Source organism: Lethenteron reissneri, chromosome 20 (assembly GCF_015708825.2).
Source record: "Lethenteron reissneri isolate LAM-NWPU_2019-01 chromosome 20, ASM1570882v1, whole genome shotgun sequence".
In the NCBI taxonomy this organism is placed as follows: domain Eukaryota; kingdom Metazoa; phylum Chordata; class Hyperoartia; order Petromyzontiformes; family Petromyzontidae; genus Lethenteron; species Lethenteron reissneri.
In genome coordinates, this window is record NC_083798.1 from 16,716,811 (window position 1) to 16,739,904 (window position 23,094).

The 23,094-nt window shown below is 41.2% G+C and overlaps 1 protein-coding gene across 2 annotated transcripts in view; it reads right to left on the reverse strand.

Annotated features, from left to right (window-relative positions):
* Positions 1 to 64: 64 nt before the first annotated feature.
* LOC133344887 (acid-sensing ion channel 3-like) overlaps positions 65 to 23,094 on the reverse strand; it is a 36,592-nt gene continuing 13,562 nt past the window's right edge. The window contains exons 1-2 of one of the 2 annotated variants that reach the window (XR_009755390.1): positions 949 to 1,175; positions 65 to 786 (exon numbers count right to left, since the gene is read on the reverse strand). Coding sequence is in view for 1 of the 2 variants with exons in the window: in XM_061555188.1 (XP_061411172.1) it covers positions 709 to 786 (78 nt within the window). In the remaining variant the exon portion in view is untranslated. Of the gene's footprint in view, positions 787 to 948; positions 1,176 to 23,094 lie in introns of those variants that run through there. The other variant, XM_061555188.1, reaches the window with a different exon arrangement.

Below are 23,094 nucleotides of genomic sequence, written 5' to 3' on the forward strand. Positions count from 1 at the left end.
CTAACGCAACAACCCACCCCCCCTCCCACCACCACCTCCGTCTTTGCTGGGAAAGGACGAGGCACACACGGGGCTGCATCAATCCAATCTCCCGCTCCCCAAGAGGCAGAAGAGCGCATGAACACAGAGACACAACGACGTGAAAAAACAGAAATGATGTAATCGCTCACCCTACTTACTGCCAACCTACGTGCTATATTTACTGCACACCGCATTAACTGAAATATAAATATGGTGTAGAGTATTTGTCCGAAATAAAAACTGCCTGATTTAGAGTGCCCGAATGCTCTCGTTCACAGGTTTGAATAACACCGATTTAAATTGCATGCATGCCTCTTGTTCTCTGAACAGTGTCCGATTTCTCCTCTCATGAGACAATTATTACATTACATAACCAAACAAGACTGCAGCAACTAATAAAAGGCAGAATATGTTATCTTCAATATAGCTGGACTAAACTAAAATAATGAATAATAGATATGTTTAAAAAAAATCGTTACAACGAGAAGCAATTCCTAACAACCACATTGACTTTACAATCTATTTGGATGCAAAACATAACAGAAGACGTTTAATATGTCCTTGAATAAATAACACATGCACTTCACATTGACGATACACGCAGGTTAGTAACCATGCAATGACTAGTTACGATCTAGGATGACATCGGAAAAGTCTGACAAAAACATCGCAGTACAGTACTCAGCCTCAAGAGTAGGGCGAATGCACAGCGCCCGGCATCCACGCAATGTTGCGAATAATATTCCAAAAGTCCACGGGAGGTGCCTGCAAAATATAAGAAAAAAAATCGTTCACGCTCGACTCAAAGGCTTTAGACCGAACTCACATAAACTGCTTCTGGGGAAAATAAATGTATTCAGTCGGCCGAACGCAAGGGACGTTCGAGAATTCGTAGGACTTTTCAGCAGCCACAAAAAAAAAACACACTTAGAGCTGCCAAAATATTTGGCGAACGACGACGCAGTTGAAGACGCAGGCTGCTCCACAGTCAGACGACGAAGAGGCACAACGAGGAGGCACAATTCCACACGTTCTCTGCCCCATCGCTGTGCTTTTTTGTTGATCTTGCTCTCGTGCGCTCTCCCCGCTTTCGACACGTCTCCCACTCGCGGCCTCCAGCGGAGTGGCTTCGTGTGTGGCACGCGCGAGTGACATCGCGTGTGCGCGCGTACCGGCGTTCGCACGGATCTCCACGCGGGTAAAGTCTGGCATGGGGGAGCCTTAGCCAATCATCTGAAAGGTCGTTTCTCTGTAACCCTTTGCGGCTCAGATCAGCTGCGATTTAAACAAAAAAATTAGACAGCATCCTATTACAACATCCATACGTGAATAAAATGTGATTGCTACCAAGAATGCCTTAAAGATTGGAAATTTAGAAATTATATTTCTCACATCGGTCTAATGAGGAAATGTGTTGTTTTTCATTGCAACTGTGTAACATTTGTTCTCAAATTGGGAGCCACATATAATGAATATTTAATAATACGCTTATTTTATGGATAAATATGACCAAGGTGCGCTTGAGGATGTCACGTTCGCATAGTAAGGGTCGCGATTTGCATGGCTTAAATAATTAATAAATGTATTATTTTTTTTCTAAATAATGCATGACCAAAAATCCGAGCTGCGGTACAGTTGCCTCTTGCCTAATGAACCATCAAATGTCGGCTGTGAAACTCATTTTTACATTTTTCAGAGATATGCGTTGATAACCATTAACCTAGCGATAGCAAACGACATTTGGCTTTTAGTATATACTTTATTATTTTGTTGTTTCTTAGTTTTTAGATTAATTCGTTATTTTTATATTTTTATGCTTAGTGTCTGCTGTGTTTTGTACGGTGCTTTGAAATCATTGATGAAAGGCACTTTATGAATAGAAAAAATATTATTATGTTTTACTGAGCTCGAACATTTCATCTTTTGAAAACGTTGCGTGACGTCTTAAGTTTTTTTTTTGCGTCTGATGATAACAGGGCTATTCACATGCATGCAGCTGGCTTACAAAGCTGTAAAACACTTGCACCTAATGTATCCCTGGCCAATGAAAGAGGCTGCTTTCGAAATCTGCTTCATTGAGGTGGAACCAAATCCAAAACACATAAAGCATTTCTGGAAAAACAGACAAAGAACTAACCATATTAACTCAAGGCAATCTAGAATTTATCCTAATAATCGAGATGTTCTGTCCACAGAAAACCAATTGTACTTGCTTTTAGTCTAGCAAATTAAAAAAAATTTGTTGCCTTAAATGGTGCAAGCGAACACTGGTGGGAGGTTAAGGAAACTTGTGTCGATTACAAAAAACGAGCCTTTAATGTCTCATTGATTAAACTCAGACGCTGCCATGGTGTCATGCTTGGCACACTGAATTAATTAATTCAGAGGTCGTCGGTTCTATTCGATCTCCCAGTGCGGCAGTTGAACAATGGTGCAAGTTTTTGAACCCTCGTGCCTCTGTCCACCCAGCAGCATAAATAGGTAACTAACACACTATGGATTGGGAGGTCGTGTGAGGTGTAAAAGTAGGCCAAATGTTCTCTAGAGTAACATTATAGTGCTCCCTCTAGCTGGGGCTCTTCCACCAGGAGTGGGCTGCACATTTATTCTTATCTTTACAAAATGTTAAATGTCACATTAAAATGAACGCTGGAGATCTCTATCGCCCTGTAATGATTACTCTCGCTCAATGCCGGCCTATGTGCATTCATATATACAGCTCAGTTTAAATCGTGAAAATCATCCGAAGCTATTAAGGCGAGCTTAAAATTACCAGTGTAATGGTTACACTAAAATCAATGTGGACATTTTTTTCCATGTTTCGCTTTAATTGAGTTTTTATATAACGCGTCACTTTGTCGATTTTATTAATAGTCCTCCTGGATAATAAAGTTGGTGCTCAAATGTAATAAAGCACACGTGACATGTCATTACAGCCACGTGAGGTCGTATTATGCAGACGTGTGCCTTCTTATTTGTCATACACTGTGGCCTAACCACATGCCACGATAATTGATTTTTTTTCTCTCCAAAAGAGCACTGCATCGTGTGCAGCAGTGAACACATGCGATGTCGGGAAAAGTGTGAACACAAAAAGGGACTATAAAAAAAGATTTAGGTTTTGTTTACGTTTCTTTAAAATCGACAATGTACGGGCCCTTTATACGCCCACTGCTGGGTGAAGGCCTCACCATGCCATGTCAGTCATGGGTGTGGTTTGACCATACTTCACGGCGTTGGCCAGTGCGGCTTTACGAACGGAGAGACCCAATAAATATCACCTCTCCACTGATGTTAGCCATAGCTGGGTCGCCAGGTTCTTAATGCTGTGCACCAACCACTGCACCACCGCTCCACCCCTTGTTTAAAAGTAGTCGCGTAAACCCCCCCCTCGCCCCCAGAGTGCTTCCTGTGGTGATGATTTACCACGTGTCCAGATACTGGAAAGAGGAGAGAAAGAGAACAAAATGGGACGGATTGGGCTGAAATTGATTTTGTGTTACGGATGAATGAGAGCTCAAAGTGCTGCCACCGTTCCTCCACATTCTCAAACCTTGCACGGAAAACTCAAATTCAGGGGAGAAAAGATATCCATGGAGGTTCCAGATATAAATGCAGTAGCCAACACAACACATCCGCTTGAGATTTTATACGTGTTTTTGTCTTCAAAATGTAAACACTTTGATGCTGTCAGTTCGTGCGAGTGACAAAAAGATAAGCAAAAAAAAAAACCAGATCGCGTAAAGGTGGCACACGTCATGTGTGCATATTTGTTCACCGTTACTGCAGATAATCCACCAATCAAAGTGCACCTTCACCCTTTAAATTCCCACCTGCCTCACCCTTCATTACCCTGCCCTGCCACGTGCCCCGACGCTCAACACGTCAGCAAACACAACACCTAACCTTGACCTGTCCCTAAGTCTTTCCCATCTTGGAGACCACCAGCGGGTGTATTTATTTCCTCTGTATACACCCTACTGAAGAATAATCATAATGATACAGAGCTGATTGAGTCTGGGGGCTATATGTGATTGTAATCTCTCAAGGTTACGGATCAGGGAAGGAGGTGCAAGATAGAACAACCTGGAGACAGCAATACTTTGAGAAGGAACAGATGTGTCCCAACGGTCACGGAGACCACGAGGATTTAAAAAAAGGAGCATTCGAATGTTGGTGTTGGTGGCTCTGGCAGAGATGTGAAATACAGTTTCATTTATTTGGTATAGCCCTGTGAGCCATTCGGCTCTTGAATCGGGTGCTCTTGAATCGGGTGCAACTGCAACAAACAAAAAACATGAACAAGAAAACATCTTAAAGTGACTATGCGCAAACAGAAAAATCCAGGAAAAAACTGCAAAGTCTTCCAGAAAAAAAGCACCGTACACCAACGTGGTGCAAAAATCCCAGTGGGATGCAAGTCAAACAACAACAAGACAACTTAGATTAAAGCCATCAATCTAACTCTGTACTACAACAAACAAACATGGCCAAACCAAAAAACATTTTCGAAATCACCAAAATAAAGCCATAAGCAATGTAACAGTGATCATAGGAACTGTGACCGGAATTTCACAATAAACGACATTAACAACATGTACCACCAAACCCTGTAGCCATAGCTGGCTGCATGAGTCACTCCACAACAGCAGGAGCATCAGTAGGAGTATCAACATTTTTCAAATGCAAATAATTCGCTGGTTCTCACAAGCAACGTGTGAGACACTCACCCACGGTGTAGTGTAGAGCTTGTAGAAAGATACACAAAAAATCTCCTTTCTGACCTGTCTACATGAATCTGAGTCTTCTCTCCGCATCTGGTGTGAAATGTCTGTCGCCACTCTGCTTTCTTCAAATTCTAGTTTTCCACATACTGTATCTCACGTTTGGAATGTGCCCAAAGTCTCAGCGGGGTTTTTTTTATGACCTAGATCCAGGCTCAGCACCTTCGTTTTGACTCTTCCCATGACTACTGCCTCGTTCCCTCTATAAAATAAATATGCGGTCACATTTAGACGCTCTATGTAAAACCAAGCTACGTTGCATTGTATCGCATCGAAAAAGACTGAAGAATACCGACCATGTAAGCTGCACCCCTTTCAACCCACCACACCGACCGGAATGGTGAAGTATGGACAGACACCCCCCCCCCCCCATCGCCACGCACCGACCCATGACCCCCACGGTGTGGGGGGTGCCTACGTACAGGACAATAGTGGCTTGACAAAGAGTTGTAAAAAATTTCGATTTAAAGCTTTCGTGACTGCAGGGATTCATCTTCTTGGTTCTTTCGGTAAAGTCACGTAGAAGGGAAATAATACAATTATAAAAATAAAACATAATAAAATAATTCTCACGACGTTTCGGCCACAACGCAAGCAGCCGTCCTCAGGTGCTTGCGTTGTGGCCGAAACGTCGTGAGAATTATTTTATTTCCCTTCTACGTGACTTTACCGAAAGAACCAAGAAGATGAGTTGTAAACAAATTATATACCGCACTCGACTGCAGCTAAAAGCACCGGGACCGTGGGTGACTCAGTGGCTCGGTGGAACACACGCCACAAGAGGGTGGAAAGCAGTTCACCCGGGGCACACACCCGACCATTCAGTCTTGTTTGTTCAGCACTTCGCAGCTAATGCATTTGGAATCAATGTTTACCCTAAATCTGGACAGCAATAGCATCTGGCTTTATCGAGTCAAGCTAGCGTTAACTACATTTTTAGTAATTTACTACCAGTGCTCTTATGGCACGGTTAATTTCACAGAACATTTAAACAAGCTTTTACAAATGGTTTCGCCCGTCCTTTTGCAATGACATTCGAAAACAAATATTAACTTTGCTAATGAAGGTGAGTGCTTCTAAGCGTGTCCACTGACCCCTGTCGGAAATTTGACACTCAAAGGGCACTAATGGCTGCCATCTATTGACAACCCACAGTTCATGTCTTTATAGTGGGACCGTCCTTCCATGCTTCCACCGGCATCTGCGTTAGCGCTTGGCTTTATAAACGCCCCCATCCCTCCTCCCCCAGCCTACCTTTAAAGATGTGCAGCCGTGCAGTCTCCTGCACCTCCCACCCACACGACCCTTTTGTCAATCCCAGGATGTAGCACGCTTCAATTGCTGCTCATAAGCCACGCGAATGCACATGGCGGTCAATACGTAGCGGACAACTCGCAAATCCCAGAGGCTAAGAAATAACGAGAATAAATAGTTCCCCCCACAATTTTGCAGCCGAGTGGACACAACGCAGCTCGCAGAAGTGTCCCAATGCAGAGGTGGCCTTGTTAAAATGATTGTTTTTGTTTCTAGAAAACCAGCAGCTTAAAACTAAGACTCCACGAGCCACTTTTAAGCAGAATCAATGCCCGGTGCATGTACACGCTGCGTACGATGCGTCCGATCGCCACTGACGCTGTTTTATACTTTTTGCACAGCCCTTGAAATTACTTTCGGCTCAATAATATATTTTGTACTTTGCTTCAAAGCTACGCAGACGCCTTTGAATGTCACGGAAGAGGTGGGAGTGCCAACACTTTACCCCACCAAACGGCACCTGCCATTCGACGAAACTGCGGTGCACCCAGGGTGTTCCCGATGTACGCACTGCTGCATGGACAGAAGTGGGAGGGACGTGAGAATCTTGTCGAGGACACCGCATCGAGCTCAGTGTGTGCTAACCATCACACCACCGAAGTATCCCAGTCATTTACTTATATTTCTGGAGAAAAAAAATCCGACAGCAAATGAACACATGTTCTTGTATGGACGTCAGTGCATTTCAGACGACGAGTTTGGAACGAGATTTCTCATTTTTCTCGAGAACGTAGCACAGTGCATGTATTAGCCCCTTTACAGCAATACTTCAAAAGCATCACAGGCAAGGCCGTTGTGATGCAGACTGCGGTCACTTTGCTTCATGGTGTGGCAGTCTTCGCACGCTTACGGGTAATACAAAGAGGACCGTACGCTATTTACACAAGGTCCTGCAACGTGACTCCAACGGCTCTGTGAAGGGCCATCATTATAACTGTGCTGTGTGCTCAATAGAAACGGCATGTAAGTTCTGTCGTCCTCATTGAATTCCTGCCAAACACATCTGTTTTGAGTTAGCGCCTGAATTTACTGTATATAATACACAAAGCTTACATATTTGTATAATACTATTATAAAGGCCTCCCTTCTATCCATCTTATTTTCTTGGCTCCCTGCTGGCCTGTTTCCTCCAAACCTAGAATCAATAAGCTGACCTGGAAAGGTTCCCCCCATCCATTATACACATGGACGATTGTTGAATTTGAAATGAAGATGAAGCGTGCAAATTAAACCGGGGACATTCCACGCGTTTCATATTTCGTCTTGTACGTAATTTAAATAAATACTAAATGCTTAACATGCCATCTGTTATCAGAAAGAAAAAAGGCACGCATAGCATACTGGACATTTAGAGGAGAGAAAAACAAATATTGCTTAGTTTTTAAATGTATTACAATTATAATGATTTAAAATCCTTAAGTCAAGGACATTATGAACAAGTGCATTAACTAGCAGCGAAATCAAGCATTAATTTGCAGTGGAAATAAAAATACGCTTCTATACTGTTGAAATAGATTTTTTAAGTGCCACAAATATACAGGTTACAATGTGACAAAAGGAAATACATAATGCAAACAATTGATGAGGATTTTTGGGGGTTTTAAGGAGACTGACTGTGGAGATAATCACTCTGACTTGTGTGGAACCACAATTTGTCATTTGTTCTCCCACAGCAGGTGCCAAATGTTTGGTGGACCTCCCGCTACTTATTCCAGACAGCGCGAGGATGCAGACAACGTTCTCTCTATGAAGCGTCTTCTCCACACGACCCAAGGAACACTGCTCATCACGATCCCTCAAGCTAACATCGCGGACGTGCACACGGACACGCGCAGATACACCCACCCACGCTGAAAAAAAAAAAGGAATTCAAACGGTGCGCCATGATGAACTTTAATCTGCCCATTAAAGATGAAAGAAATAAAAAAAACGGGCAGCTCGATTTTTTTTTCTAATTTCACGATGAAACATCGGCATTTGTTCGCATGTTCGCAGGCGTGAATACTAACGGGCTTTTCTTCTACTTCGTTGGCCTAGAAAGTGCTCCTTTAAAATTATTTCAGAATCAAAATCTTTATTTAGACTGCAGGAAGCCGATGAGCTATGAAGTTATTTTTCACACGTGTCCAGTAAGGGCGGGTTCAGCAAGTTTAAATTGGATTTTCAAGTAAAAAACATGACCTCAAGTCATCTCTAAAAGGGCTCACCAGATTTGCTTGCAACCTGGAGAAACATTGTAATAAATCAACAACATTTTTAAATACGTGCAAGAGTAAATTGTTTACATCATTAGACCTCCTTTGCCAGTACCCAAATATAATAAGAGCTTTTCCCCTTTTTCTGGCAACAGAACTGAAACCTTTTTACAAGGATTCATGTCTGCATTAACCACAATACTTGCAGTCAAAATGCAAACAAAAAACACACTATGACAATATATGCATTGTCTTTGAAACTGATTGGTCCACACCAAGGGTCGGCTTTCTTTTGAGCCTCGACCCAATTGGTACTCGACCAGAGGACGCCTTTTGACATAGTGTGTTTTTTGTTTGCATTTTGACTGCAAGTATTGTGGTTAATGCAGACATGAATCCTTGTAAAAAGGTTTCAGTTTTGTTGCCAGAAAAAAGGGAAAAAACCATATTATTAGTAAATTGTTTATTTCGTGATTTGAGGCTTTCGTGACTGCAGGAATCCATACTCTTTGGTTCTTTCGGTAAAGTCACGTAGGTATAAAATAATATATATATAGAATATACAACAAGCTAGTTGTTATACATCATAGAATTGTGTTAATGGAATAATTCCATTGTTTGATTACATCTCCTTCAGATTCTGTGATGTGCACACGTGAGATGGTGCACCAAAATAACATGAATACAGTATGCAAAAATGAAACAATATCCAAACCAATTTTTTATTTGTATTTTTTAAAAGGAAAATGCTAAGGTGCAACCCTGAATTTGCTTGCTCACTCCACTGCTGGAGGTAGGGCCTCTACTCGACGGAGCTACAGAGAACCAAATCTAGAGGGCATTTTGGCCTACCCTCCCATGCAGGTGAGACATTTTCAAAGAGGTAGGAGTAGCCACACTTTAACTCACACCATACGACCTGCCGATCAACTAACTGTGGTAAACCCATTGACAATGCTGGGTAGGACAGAGGTGGAGGGGTTTTATAGAGATAAACGTTCCCCTTTCTTGAACAATCCTTACTTCTGTTGTGGGTAGAACACACATTGTGTCACGTTAGAGCTTCCTGGGTACCTCCTCTATCTGATGTTTTAATCAACACTTCAAGGGCTTTACTGACAAAATGGGATGAAAAGCCACCCACAATGTTTACACTCCACTGGTGAATATAATATTCCAAACGCAGGTTATTTTACTGCCTTGCTAGACATTTCTGAGTGCTCTTAAACTTTTAAAATCAAATATTGATATACCTAAAACAGTTTATGGCATACAGTTATTGAATTATGATGTATAAGATGAGACATCACCATTGCCAATTTTAATTAACTCCAGAGCTACGTGAATGTACACATTGCTTCATAAACTTTATGATTTGTCTCCGTTAAAAAAAAATGAAAACTATATTGACTCTTGGGCAAAATAATGGCTTTAAAAAGTGTCCCATTTGTCTTCAGCACCAGTGCACGGAGAGATTGTGCTTGCTGTTGCATTTTCTGGGAAAGGTCTGATTGTTTTAAGAGCTCTTGGAGACATCTCAAAGTTTATTCCAGGGTGAAATGTATGACCTCGCATATTTTTTTGTGGGAATATCAGAATCTCAGAGGCTGACTTCTTGTTTCAGACACACGTCTGTTCAAACAGAGAAAATGCGGATTTTATATCATTGTATTTTAGCCACTTAAACAGAAAGAGAATATGTCTTTGGGATAAAAGCGTTCCCAAAACCGCTGAAACAATTTGAAATGCCGCGTGCCATTTCTGTCGAGGGTAAAAGCATGAATGCATGATTTAACAATTAATCTCAATCACAAATTCCAGAAAAGGAGCAATATTTTTCAAGGGTACAAATTTTTCCACAACGACAAAAAAAATCTAAAAATTATTTATGTGTGAACGATGCGTGACTCGACTCCAATTGAGAACAAAAGGCATGAATGCTCAAAATAATCTATATATGAAGCCATTCCTAATGACCCAGGTCAAACTTTGTACTCCGCATCACACTCATTACTCCAGAGCGCAGCACTCCCTCACAAGCCTCGTTTGTCTCTCACTTAGTTAAACATTTATAGACGTACTCGACCATCTGGAAATTAAAGGCTGCTCCATAGCATTGAGTGATGACAGTGAAATAAAGTTTGCACTGAAAGTAGTTTACAGCACACGCCAACCTCATCCACGACTTGACAAAACAGAGCCAGTAGCGTCACGCAAACTATGTCATTGGTGACATTTAACCTCTTAGGTTTCACTTAATCGTAGCCTTAATCATAGGCTTCGGATTCCTTAATGCATTTGCCTCCTAGATAGAACACGGGTAGTAAGTTGGGCATGGTCGTTTGCACGAACCGCCAATTTTAATGATGAACAAAGGAACCAGCAGGCAGCACATGCACAGTCTGTTAATTTCATTCTTCTTTGCACACGTCAGGATTGAATAAACTGCTAATTAAGTCCACCTCTTTTTTTTTTATTCCGCTGACAAGCCTGAACAAGCAAGAGACATTTTCGTAATTTTCAATCGTGAATAAAAAAGCTTTTCAGAACATGTAACGATAAAACAGTGAAAACAGACCCAGGCATTGATGCCTAAAACAATTTAGCTTGAGAAAAATATATAATTGTTTTCCAAAGCGCATTACAGATTCCAGATAAAGATGTAATCCACCGTACAAAAAAGCAAATTGTTAAAATTTATGGCCCATTATTTAACAATTCTGTCTTCTTCCAACGGTTTATAAAATCACAAAAATAAATTAATGGTCTGAGAATTTAGGATAAGCATTACGTGTGCCTTTCAAAGGACCTTTTCTTCAACAAACAGCTTTCAATTATTTCACTTATGAACATCTAATTCATTTGATCAAAAGGAACAAATAATTTTAATGTAACAATTTTTTCCACTCTTATAGATCATGTTTCCCACATACCGTATATACAATATGCCATTATGAAACTTATAGCATGAGAATTGTGTTACATAGAGGCATCTTGATAAATCTATCCACAAAACAAAAGGCCATGACACTCTTTCTTCTCCTTCTCACATGACCATCCTTAATGGGATGGAAAATCCTTTAATATATTTATCGTCAATACTTTGTTCTGTGGAAAGGGCTTTTTAATGTGCAGTCATGAAAATGTGCCTTTGACAATACATGCATCCCTTTATGCGCTATACAACGCGGTGGATGCGGTGATGCACCGGTTAGCGCATTCTGCCCAGCAAGAATCTAGGGATCTGAGCTTGATTCCTGGTCGTGGCTAACATCACTGGATGAGCGATATCTGAACTGGTCCTGGGATCCTAACCTCAGCAATGCACATTGAACAGCATGAAAAATATGTTCAAACAACCCCCATCACTGACAAGACATAGGAAGGCCTTCATCCAGTAATGGATTAACAGGGGGTTGACAATCATAATTGCTGGATTTTAAATATATACGGATATATAAAATGTGAATTAACATTTGGTAATGACAGTGGAAAACCTTTGTCTAGAAGACCTACAGGTTGATAGATTCAAATATATTTACGTACCTGATTTTTTTCATTTAACTTAAATCCCAGACTCAGCAAAACATTTTAACAAATATACATATGCCGACACGAGCTCACAGAGTAAAAAGGAGATTGCACGCATTCATACATGCGTTCGTCCATACACAAACGATGAATACAAATTGTTTTAAGAGCTGCGGTGTTGATGCGCGCCACTGTTGGGCTCGAGCAGAGCCGAGCCCTCAGCATTGCACTGCATTTTGTAGACGCTGCATTTTCCTGGCAGCCAGCTTATTGCGGTCGTCTCAACTGTTGGCGTGGCTCAGGCCGTGAGCAGTGAGGCAGGCGTAAGGAAGATGGAGAGCTTCGACAGCAGTTGCCCTGGCCATAGCATTGCAGGAGGTAATCCCGCGTGCGATCGCATCCATACAGCGTCTCGTTTTCAAGTGGCACCGGTGAGATCATGGACGAGACGGCTGCATACATAATGGAAATAAATTCTTATTTTGCATAGTCCCTCCATGGTCGTCATCTTTTCAAATATATATTGCCACGCACACTCATCATTGTTTTTGATTGTCCTCTTAACGCTGGCTCTCACCTTTGTAAATTCCACTTCTATGATGTTTGTCCAAGCCCCGGACAGCTATCGGCTTGGAATGACTTTCCAAGCGCCAAGGTAAATACCTACCATTTTCATATTTTTTACAATCTCCGATACCTTCTTGAGCTCTGTATGTATGCGGATGTGTTCGCTGTGTGTGTCTTTGCTATGTGTGTGTATGTGTGAAAGAGAGAGCATGTTAACATATACTATATATAAAAATAACTATACACTAGAACTGCTTACATACAGTACTGGAAAAAGTGACAAACGCCAACTTAGAATCTGAATAGTAATGTGGCCAGTTTCCTGCCATTCTAAGATTGAGCAGAGTAACCTAGTTTAACACGTAGGATTTCGTGACCAATATCATCCATAAGAGGGTTTTTCTGGGTAGATCGCGTAAATATATAAATGTGTCGTTAAAACCCGCCACCATCCGATACAGCCAACTAGTAAGGGTTGTCACGTAAACAGAACGTGCCATTTCGTCACTAATACAGCACGCCGGTGTGTTGGAGAGCCAAGCCATAACATTTACAATCCGAGTACGACGCTTCGCCAGTAATTATGACTAGCTTCATCAGATAGCCAAATTTGTGGAGAAATCTGTTTCGTTCCTTGTACATAAGGAACGAAACCTCTATTATAGAGTAACCCAGTGCTCAGCAAAATCACCACTCATCCAGTTTGCATGGAATTTATCCTTGATTTCAGGCAGCCATCTGATGATCGGAAAAGGGTACAAACCAAGTATGCCACCTGCTGTTGTGTGACACATTAGATACATAATCATCAAGAGCAAGTGTTATAGCCCAGGTTACAATGACACTCAAATAATAAACAACCCCTATGTATTTTTCGATTTAAAGCTTTCGTGACTGCAGGGATTCATCTTCTTGGTTCTTTTGGTAAAGTCACGTAGAAGGGAATAAAATAATAAAAATAAAACATAATAAAATAATTCTCACGACGTGACTTTACCGAAAGAACCAAGAAGATGAACCTCTATGTAACTCACAGGATGGAGTGGTAACTCGGGTCACACAAATCATAGCGCAGTGCTCTAACCACTGTGCCATGAACCCGGCGACCCGATTTAAATTCCCGGCCATAGCTAACATCAGTGGCGAGTGAGGACTGAACCAGTCCTGCGACCCTCACTTTACCTACTTGCACCAAGCAGCATGGTGAATATTGTCAAATAGTCCCTTTGACTAACACTTGCCATGCAAAGGCCTTCATCCAGCAGTGGATTGACAACAAAAATAGCTGTAAGACTCTAAGCTTACAAATGGGATATTGAATCTGAACGAGTGCTCACCTGGCCAAATGATAGACATTGACCACTGATTATTTTCTTTCAGTGAGCACGAGTGAAATCCGTCGTGGTCGAAAAAAAACAAATTCAATATTACAGTACCGTCGAGATAAATTTATCAACAGAAAAACCTGTAACTTTATATGACACACTGATAAAATAATGTATGAACAGATTGTAAAGAAAACAAATTGATATTTTATTGTAGGACAGTGAAGCCGTCTACATAATACAAAATGAGAAATACCATGCACATTTAAGAATCCACCAGTACACGCAGAAGTACCATTCTTTGTGTAAAAGCCATCCGAGCTGATTTATAAGAGTAACATATATTTCTAACATTAGTAACCTTCTACAAAACGTTTTGTGAATACAAATATTTGGCTGGTCAAATAAATCAATCTTTTTTTTTAACACCAAAGTCAGCTCACTGTATTTATTACAAATGTTCCAGGCACCCTCATAATAATACAGACTGCATTGCAGTCTGAAAAATATAACGCAATGGAGCATACAAAATGTACTTTGTTGTGCAATTGATATGCAATACACCTGGACGTTTATTGTGCGTACCTATGTTCAGAATTGCAATGTTCTATTCCATCACTTTATAGCACAACGCATTTGGTAAAGGCAAGGTTGCAGCCCTGAAATTTCTAGCTCACGCCACTGCTGGCAGAAGGGCCTCTGCTAAAGAAAGCTCTAGAGAGCCCCTCTAGGAGGGTATTGCTACAGAGAATAATTCAAAACAGAGATCATCTAAGTGAAGCAGTTTGCGGTGCGTAGCGTTCTGGGATTATAGTTTCATCTACAACCGTAGTTTTTTAAAAATCCCAAATTCACAGAAAATATTTTACACGTTGATGTTTTTGGCAGTAAATATATTTATAAAAAATGTGTTCATTCACTTCTGTCAACCATATTCTGAACTTTATAATAATAATATACAGCCCTTGTAGAAGGTTACTAATGTTCGAAATGTTTTTATTTAAAATGTTACCAGGTGGAGCAGACCCAACAAATGGCTTCAGTAAAATGTATTAGGAAAAAATAACATCTCGAGATTATCCAACATGTCATAGGAAATAAGTATGTTTTTAGTTTATATCTCCATGGGAGAATGTCAGTAATCAAGCATATTTCTTCAGGTAGAGCATTCCAAATATATATTAATCTAGTAAGTCAATTCATTGAAGGCCTCCCCATGCCGTGTCTCGGTCATGAGAGATATTTGACTGTACTCAGCCATGCTGGTCACTGCAGGTCGGTAAGCCAGAGGGCCCAGGACCGGTTGGGATGTCGCTCGCCACCAAAGTTAGCCATGGCCTGGTTAATAGCGCACCACCGCAAACCAACGAAAGATCATTCCACCCGTCAAAAATTTGAGTTGATCGTTTTTGCCCAAACAGATAATGCAATACTTCTTTGAATTGCTGTAATTCAAGTCCACAGTCAGATAAATGTAATGAAACAGATCACAATGATTTATTTCTTTGGACATGCCTTTTAGTCCCTAAGATTTGATGAAACACAGCAACTGACAAAATCGTGAGTTATTACTCTAGGTACCAGCTTTTAATGTAATTTTCATTTCAGTTGTAATAAATATAAATAATTTCATATAAATTAATTTCAATATTTTAAAGTGGATGATATGATCATTTAAACACATAAATGTGCAGTATATTGAATTTACTCACACTGACACGAAGTAACAGGTCACCTGCTTACACTTTATTAATCCTACTCTCGCACCAGTTGTAGGCACACCTATGACTGCCTCTCATTGTCACCACACACACTGCTTCCTCCTACTACCCGCTATCATCTACCCACGCACCTCACCGACTCTCTCCTATCTCGCCACTGCCCCCTGCTCTTCCCCGCGCTGCCTCGTACCCACTCACCCCTCTGTCCCGGGCGGGGGGTTCAGCCAACACCCGCCCGGCAACGGCGTGAGAGGCGAGGTCCCGTTGACAGCCCGAGCGGCAGCAACGAGACGTCTTCTCTCTTGGTCCCCGAACAACTCTCTCCTTTACTCACGCACACTCCTGCTTATATACCCCTCCTCATTCCGAGTCCTCACGTGCCCCCACTTAAGCTGTCGTCTCCACGGCGCCTCTCGCACTCGCTAATCCCTAATCATCGCCCCCATCTCCCACCTCTGCGGCGCCAACCCCGTGCCCCAACGCGCACACCTGCTCGTCCCCAATTGCACCCTCTCGACTGCGTGCACTGCGTACATCCCTACTCTACACATGTAGTGATGCGATCAGCTCGTGTTTAAGTGTATGATGGATTGTTGCTCCTATGAGCAAACAAATGTACAAATGAACGAAATACCAAATCAATTTGCTTTCTGAAAACTTGCATTTGGTCCAAAAGAATAATGCAAGTATTAAAAGCCAGGACCAATCGTTGCAAAACAAATCTAGGTGCAAAAAAACAACACACAATAATAAACATCAGTAAAGTTTACAGAAAGATAAACAATGCATATATCCAAAGGTAATAGATTGTGACTTAGAGTGTTGAGCAAATGGATAAACATACCATGGGAAATAATCAAAAGCACACACGTAAGTGGAATGAGACACCACAAGGCACCATGTGAGGCTGTTCTGAAGAAGCTTCCACCATAATTCCAAGTGTGCCATCTCTGCCAAGGAACACAGGCTATACGATAATGAGTAAAGTCTTGTGCATTAACACTGACCACCCCTGTGATGCAAGAATCGAATAGCCAATTAAGGCTGCTCAACAAAACATCCATTCCATGTCTGCATCAAGAAACCGATTATTTGAGGATTCAAGATTGTTTTGACCCCAATGTGAGACTCCACTGAGACCAGCGTCTTGAGATGTGGTTGAATTCAGACAGTAGATACATCCAAATTGTATCGTATGTTGTATTGTATCGAACTTGGACATAAGTGGAACACACGCATAAACAAAAGTAAAAATATAAACACAATTACTTGATATGGTTTTTGGAGTGGCTAAAAATCCCACGCCTTCATAATTTATGGAAAACTCTCCCTTTATGATAATAAAGGTTGCCACTCTTCAGAAGTATCACTGATAACAACGACGGTATATACAAATCAATTCCCATCAATTTGGTCTCCAATTTAACAAGCCTTGATTATTCCGATAAAGTCTGCATGCTGCATGTGATAAAGGCGGTGATATGGCTGCTGATTGTCCAACAGAGCTCTGAAAGGGGTACAAAGCTGCCTTCTGGGAACTTAGCAGCTAAATGTCTTCCAGAGGCTGCTTGGTCATGAAACATGATTAACATTTGATTGTAACCATAAAATAAGAAAGCAGTGCAGATTATTAAAATATAATTACATATCCAGGAAGATACATTTTAGCTATGCTCTATAGGGTATAGTTCCTAAGCACTTACATTTATAGCGACGAAAAATCAAGAATCAAAATTGCCCATTAAACGGTCACTGTGAAGGAAATGTTATTGTTTTTTTACGCAGGTGAGACGCAATGGCACTTGCAAGGGTTTTCACCACTGCCCTGTACGGCTCTCCGGTTTTTTTGTCTTTCAGATAGAACCAACCACATGTGTTTGGCATGATGTCCATTGTTTCCGTCCATACGCTGGGAACTTCTCTATGATGGTCGGACATCGTGCCAAACAACATGCATGGTACAACCCGAAAACACACATCGGAGAGCTCGACGCAATGCTATTCCATTGCATCGCCGTGAGAAGAATGTATGAGCTGTGCTTTGTGTGGGCCCCATTCTGTGTCTCTCATCACAGTGGTAATTTGTTCAGCATTAAAATTTAGTTTTAGTCCAATTGATGACAACCTCTGAGATTGTAGTCAAGGCTTAGTCTGTGAAGTTCATTTAGCCATTTTCTTAAACCCGTCGAACATAGCAGAAACAGTCTTTCAATTCTATCCCCCCCCCCCCAATATTATCAGATTAGCCAATGCGTCTCCATTCAGACAAGTAAAATGTTGTTTCATCATAGCCAGTCAATCATTGGTCTTTGGTGGGTAGTTCTCGTGGTAGTCATCGTCATGTGTGATTTTTGTCAATTCATCGTCAGTATTGACTAATATAAAATAAAAATGTAATATTTTGTTGACATACATTCGTCCGAAACTTTATTTCACTAAATTTTAACACAGCGCTACACATATTCAAATCGCAGAATCCACACCGATGATATGCCGCCGGGGTTTTCCATCAAAGCACAATTTTTCAAGGAAACTTCATCCTCCAAGCCGTTCGCGGCAGACCCAAGCCGACAGCACAGCGAGAGATGGATGGAGGCAACTCCTCCAGGAAATGTTACGCATCCACTAGCGCCCCATACCCAGCGTGCAACATCGCAGCGTTTTGGCAGCACGTGACATGAGATAATAGAACATTGCAACGCGCCATCTCTGGTATTGGGTTTGTGTCAATCAACCCCCGCCCTTGCCTGGGTCTGCCACTGAGGGAGAATGCCCCGCACGTGCCCTTTAAGAAGCACCTCGATTTACCCTCAAGCGAAACAGACTTACAGTTAATGTTGCACAATGCTGTTTGAGTTTTGTCGATAAAGCGTGGATGTGTAGAGTTAAACACTGTCATGCTAAATCACGAGCACTTTATTCCGCATAGGTTTTCGCGATGATTTGTTTTTGGGGTCGCATCATGTGTTGATCAGCATGAGGTTCGACGTTTCGCTCCACTTGCTGGGAGCTTCGTACCATACATGGTACAACTCAAAAACGTATCGTAGAGCTAATATGTAATTTTCATAAAATGTATGTTTATTTCAACAGCTGCTTTCCTTGGTGGGATACTCTGACCACGAATAGAAATATATTTTGTGTTATTTTAAAGCAATTCTGTGAAATAGGTGGTCAGGACCTGTTCAGTCATCTGCTCTTCTTCACAATGCATAGATACAACGCGTGGGTTTAAATATCTTGATACTTTCTGACAAGCATTTTATCATCGCATTACTAGCAGGTGCCCAGAGTACTCTCATCTGCATATTTACTCTATAAAATAATCACGAAATAACTTGTTACCAGAAATGGTTACTTACATTCTTACTTCAATGAATCGGAATGTAATGAGGTTTTCGACATCAGAGGGATCAAAGGGTATTGGCGTGCATCCCATCAGTGTGAGTACGCGTACGTAGATGTTCGGGCAGCCTTGTGATGGGGATGTGATTTATTTAGTTAGTCGCTTATTTATTTAAGTAGTTTACCATGATATTCAACCCAGACCAGACATTTGTTCTAAGTGCCTGTGATGTTACCAGCCTGCACTCCATTGGGCATAGAATGCGAATCACTATTCATTTAAAGACGCTTTGCATGAAAGCGTCAACAAAAACAGAATACTTTTGAAGATATGATTTCATATGCAATACAACAATTTCAGGCTGTCAAGGCAAAGCCATGCTTGATGACGCAATTGGGAAATGGATTATTTTCAGGATATTTTAAGACCAATACATTTATAAATAAATCGTCCGTAATGTTCTGTAACATTATGGAATTAGCAGGGCTGGTTATGAGCACCGCAGAGGTGGCACAATGGTGTCAGAGCTGATGTGGGATTTAAAACGTCACGTGCACAGAGTGTGTCTTTGACACGACACGCCACTTGTTTCCCATCCAAGATGCTATCGAGATGGCCTGAGTTTGGTATTGATTCCCGCGCTGGGGGAAATGCTTTATTGTACATCTTCTCACCTGGCAAAAAAAAAAGCCACAGGGACAGGCAACGCGACATGACAGGCGACCTGGAGAAAACTGAGGAACGGGAATTTGGCTCCAGGTGGACGGTGAGACAGATGAAAATTCGATTGCAGCCTTCCATGATTGGAACCTGATCGTGTTACATGGGGCCACGTAGCGAACGGTATAACATGCGATATCGTGCAGCATGAGAGCATCGTGGGCATTGAGCAGATGACAAACGGCGTTTGGAAATTACGAGAAGCCTTCGTTTTGACACGGGTGGATTCAATCGGACTAGTTAACTTAAAATAACCAAAAACTCTAGAAACGGTGCACAATAAAAAAAAAATCCTCCCCAAAATGGATTAAATTTGAGAAGGAATTGACAAGGTAGACTCTAAAATAAATGAATGAATATTGGTCACCTACAAGTGCAGTACAGTCCATGTGACAGACTAATTATGATACTTTGATAATAATTAAATTCATGCCCATCATTTGTAGTCTTGCGTTAATTTTCATTGACACTGTTCTGCTAAGAAAACTATTTATTATGGTCATTTTGTGTTAACTCTCTGACAATTCGTGGGCCATTGCGATCATGTTTAGATAACATGGGGGTGGGGGGGGAATTTCAAATGCAAAAAAAAGTAGAAGCCTTTAGTATTGATATTTATTCATGATTGTGCCAAATTTAAAAGAGAAAGATCATCACTGGAGTTATATGTCTGGCAATCGGGCTGCAATGTGACTTTCACGAGTCGAAGGTTTGAGTAGATTGTGCCAATGACATTGTAGCTGCTTGGCCCAACAGCCAATTTACTGCGTTAATGACTGCACCGGCCAGGACACTGGCTTTAATCAGTCATCACGTATCAGAGGGTTGAATTTGAATGCATCGAGCTACCGGCTTCATTTATGAAATAAAAGACTAAAACAATAACAACATTTAAGCAATTTAGAAATCAATCGCGAAAAATTATACGGATGATATTAAACCGCATATATTAACTCAAATTACATCTGCCACAGCATCTAGCTCCTGTGTTCAAATAAAAATAGATTAGCTTTAGTCAAATTAAGTTGAAGTGATTTTCCAGTTATCGCTCTGCCACTAAGAGACAGCGATAATTGCAAAAGGGACTGGAAAAGAGGAAACTCGCGCCCACTCACCAGCAGACGACAATAATTCCATAAGAGTAAGTTTGCAACAGTAAAATGACCTAGAATATCCAGTTACTTAAGAAATAAGAATTATATTAATATGAACATCAGGGGACGCTGCCGTGATAGAATGATTAGCACCCAACAGTGGATTAATCACAGTGGATTATGATGTAGGAAAGTGTCAGTGGTTCAAGGGTATTTAATCGTTTTGCGCCCAATGTCAACAAGGAGGTTGCAGTTCGATCTCCCAGTGGAAGCTATGGTGCAAGCTTCTTAAATCCGCGCGCCTTCGTCAGCCCGGCAGTATAAATGGGTTCGCCAGAGTTCGCTGAAGGCAGGTCACGTGTGATGGGGCAACGTGTGGGTGTACTCCCACCTCTGACGAGACGTCGGCAAGCCTGAAAGAGAAGACCAGTGTTCTTCACTCGTTTTCAGAGGGGGCCCACTTTCGCCGATAAGACATCGTCAGTATGAGGGCTGCCACAGCGCCTGCAAGGGGCGTTGTCACGTGTTGTGTATTGTCGGGTGGCCGCACGTCAAGAGCCGCATTAAAGGCCACCAGGGGCCGCTAGTGACCCGCGGGCCTTGCGATGAAGAACACGGGAGTAGACAAACATAGCCTCGAAAGTGGATTTCTAGAGCTCCCTCTAGTGGAATACCTTCCATCAGTAGTACATTTACCTTAAATTTCGGTTTAAAGCTTTCGTGACTGCAGGGATTCATCTTAATGGTTCTTTCGGTAAAGTCACGTAGAATGTAAATAAAATAATAACTCATTATTTAATTATTATTTCCATTCTACGTGACTTTACCGAAAGAACCAAGAAGATACATTTACATTTTATTTTTTATTTTACTCCACAAGAGAGATACTTAAATAGTCTTGCTACGTGAAGGTATATGGTAGAAGTCAGTAAGAAAATCATCATCAGCCATGGTCCATCCACTGCAGTATGAAGGCATCCCAAAGTTTCAACCATCTCCAAAAAACCTACACTGTAACAGGATCGATAATGCATCGCAAACAAATTATACTTGGGTTGCCTATGCCAAACTGGAGTGCACAGCGTTTTCTCATTGTGTGGACATATCATATTGTGGGTCTAGCAATTTTTGTAACTAACGTGCTAGATTTGAAGCTTTCGTGACTGCAAGGATTCATATTCTTAGGTTTTTTCGGTAAAGTCACGTAGGTAAAAAATTAAAATTAATAAAAGTAAAATAAAATAAAAATCACGACGTTTCGGAGGCAACACAAGTCTCCGTCATCAGGTGGGACCGTCACAGCCAGATTTGCTGCATCAAGTGATGCATCAAGTGATGCAGCAAATCTGGCTGTGACGGTCCCACCTGATGACGGAGACTTGTGTTGCCTCCGAAACGTCGTGATTTTTATTTTATTTTACTTTTATTAATTTTATTTTTTTACCTACGTGACTTTACCGAAAAAAACCTAAGAATAACTAACGTGCTATTTGCATGTGCAAGCTCACTTGAAAATGCAACTTGTCAACTAAAGAAATATATGACTGCATTAGCATCATCGCCCTCATAGGAGGCGTTTGATTTCACTTGAGCGTAGTACGCAGTGAGATGAAAAAACAACCCTTCATATCCCCTTTTGTTTCATATATAATACACACTCACTGGCAGAGAGTGTGGCAGCGTGCTTATTCAGCTGGGATTCTGCCTGATGGACAGCTTAATTTTCTAATTCGTGCCCCTGTTTGTGTCCTGGCTGCAGTGCTGCACAGTCAAGTGTGACTTCCCACTAACACAGCTGCTCAAAGCATAGAAGCATGCTAAGTCACTTCAGGGCATTTAAAAGACATTTAATCGTAATTAGCTCTGATTTAATGCGACGCAAACATGGGCCCGTTATTTGCTGGGTGGAAAAGTGTAGACGTAACTTTTTTTGACGCTTGCAACATATATCTATTACTGTAATGTGAAATATAAAGACTGTGTCTTAGGATCAGAGTAATAATAATAGCAGTGCTTTTTAATTTTCTTCATATTGTGTTTTTTATATCTTTGAAATGTCTCTAGTCTTCAAATAAAGTTTGAGAATCCTCTCAATCGATTGAAATATAAACATGCTCCACACTTCACACAGCAACACAGGAGCAAAGCAATCCACTCCATGTGTCTTGAGTCAATTCGTATAAGTATAATCCTTGCATCAAGCAGTTTATTATCATCATCATCCATGGTCAATGCTACTGGATGAAGACCTCTGCAAGCTACCACCATCCGTCACTAAATGTATGCACGCTCTCAGAAATCAAGGCTTAAATCAATAAATACACTATTTATAAACGATGAAAAGCATTTACAAAATCGAACCTACTTGAAGAAAGTACCATCACACATTAATGAATCAGAATATAAAATTATACTGGAGGAATCCGATGAGCTATACATCTACTCACCTGATGATGAGCGCTTGTGTTGCGTTCGA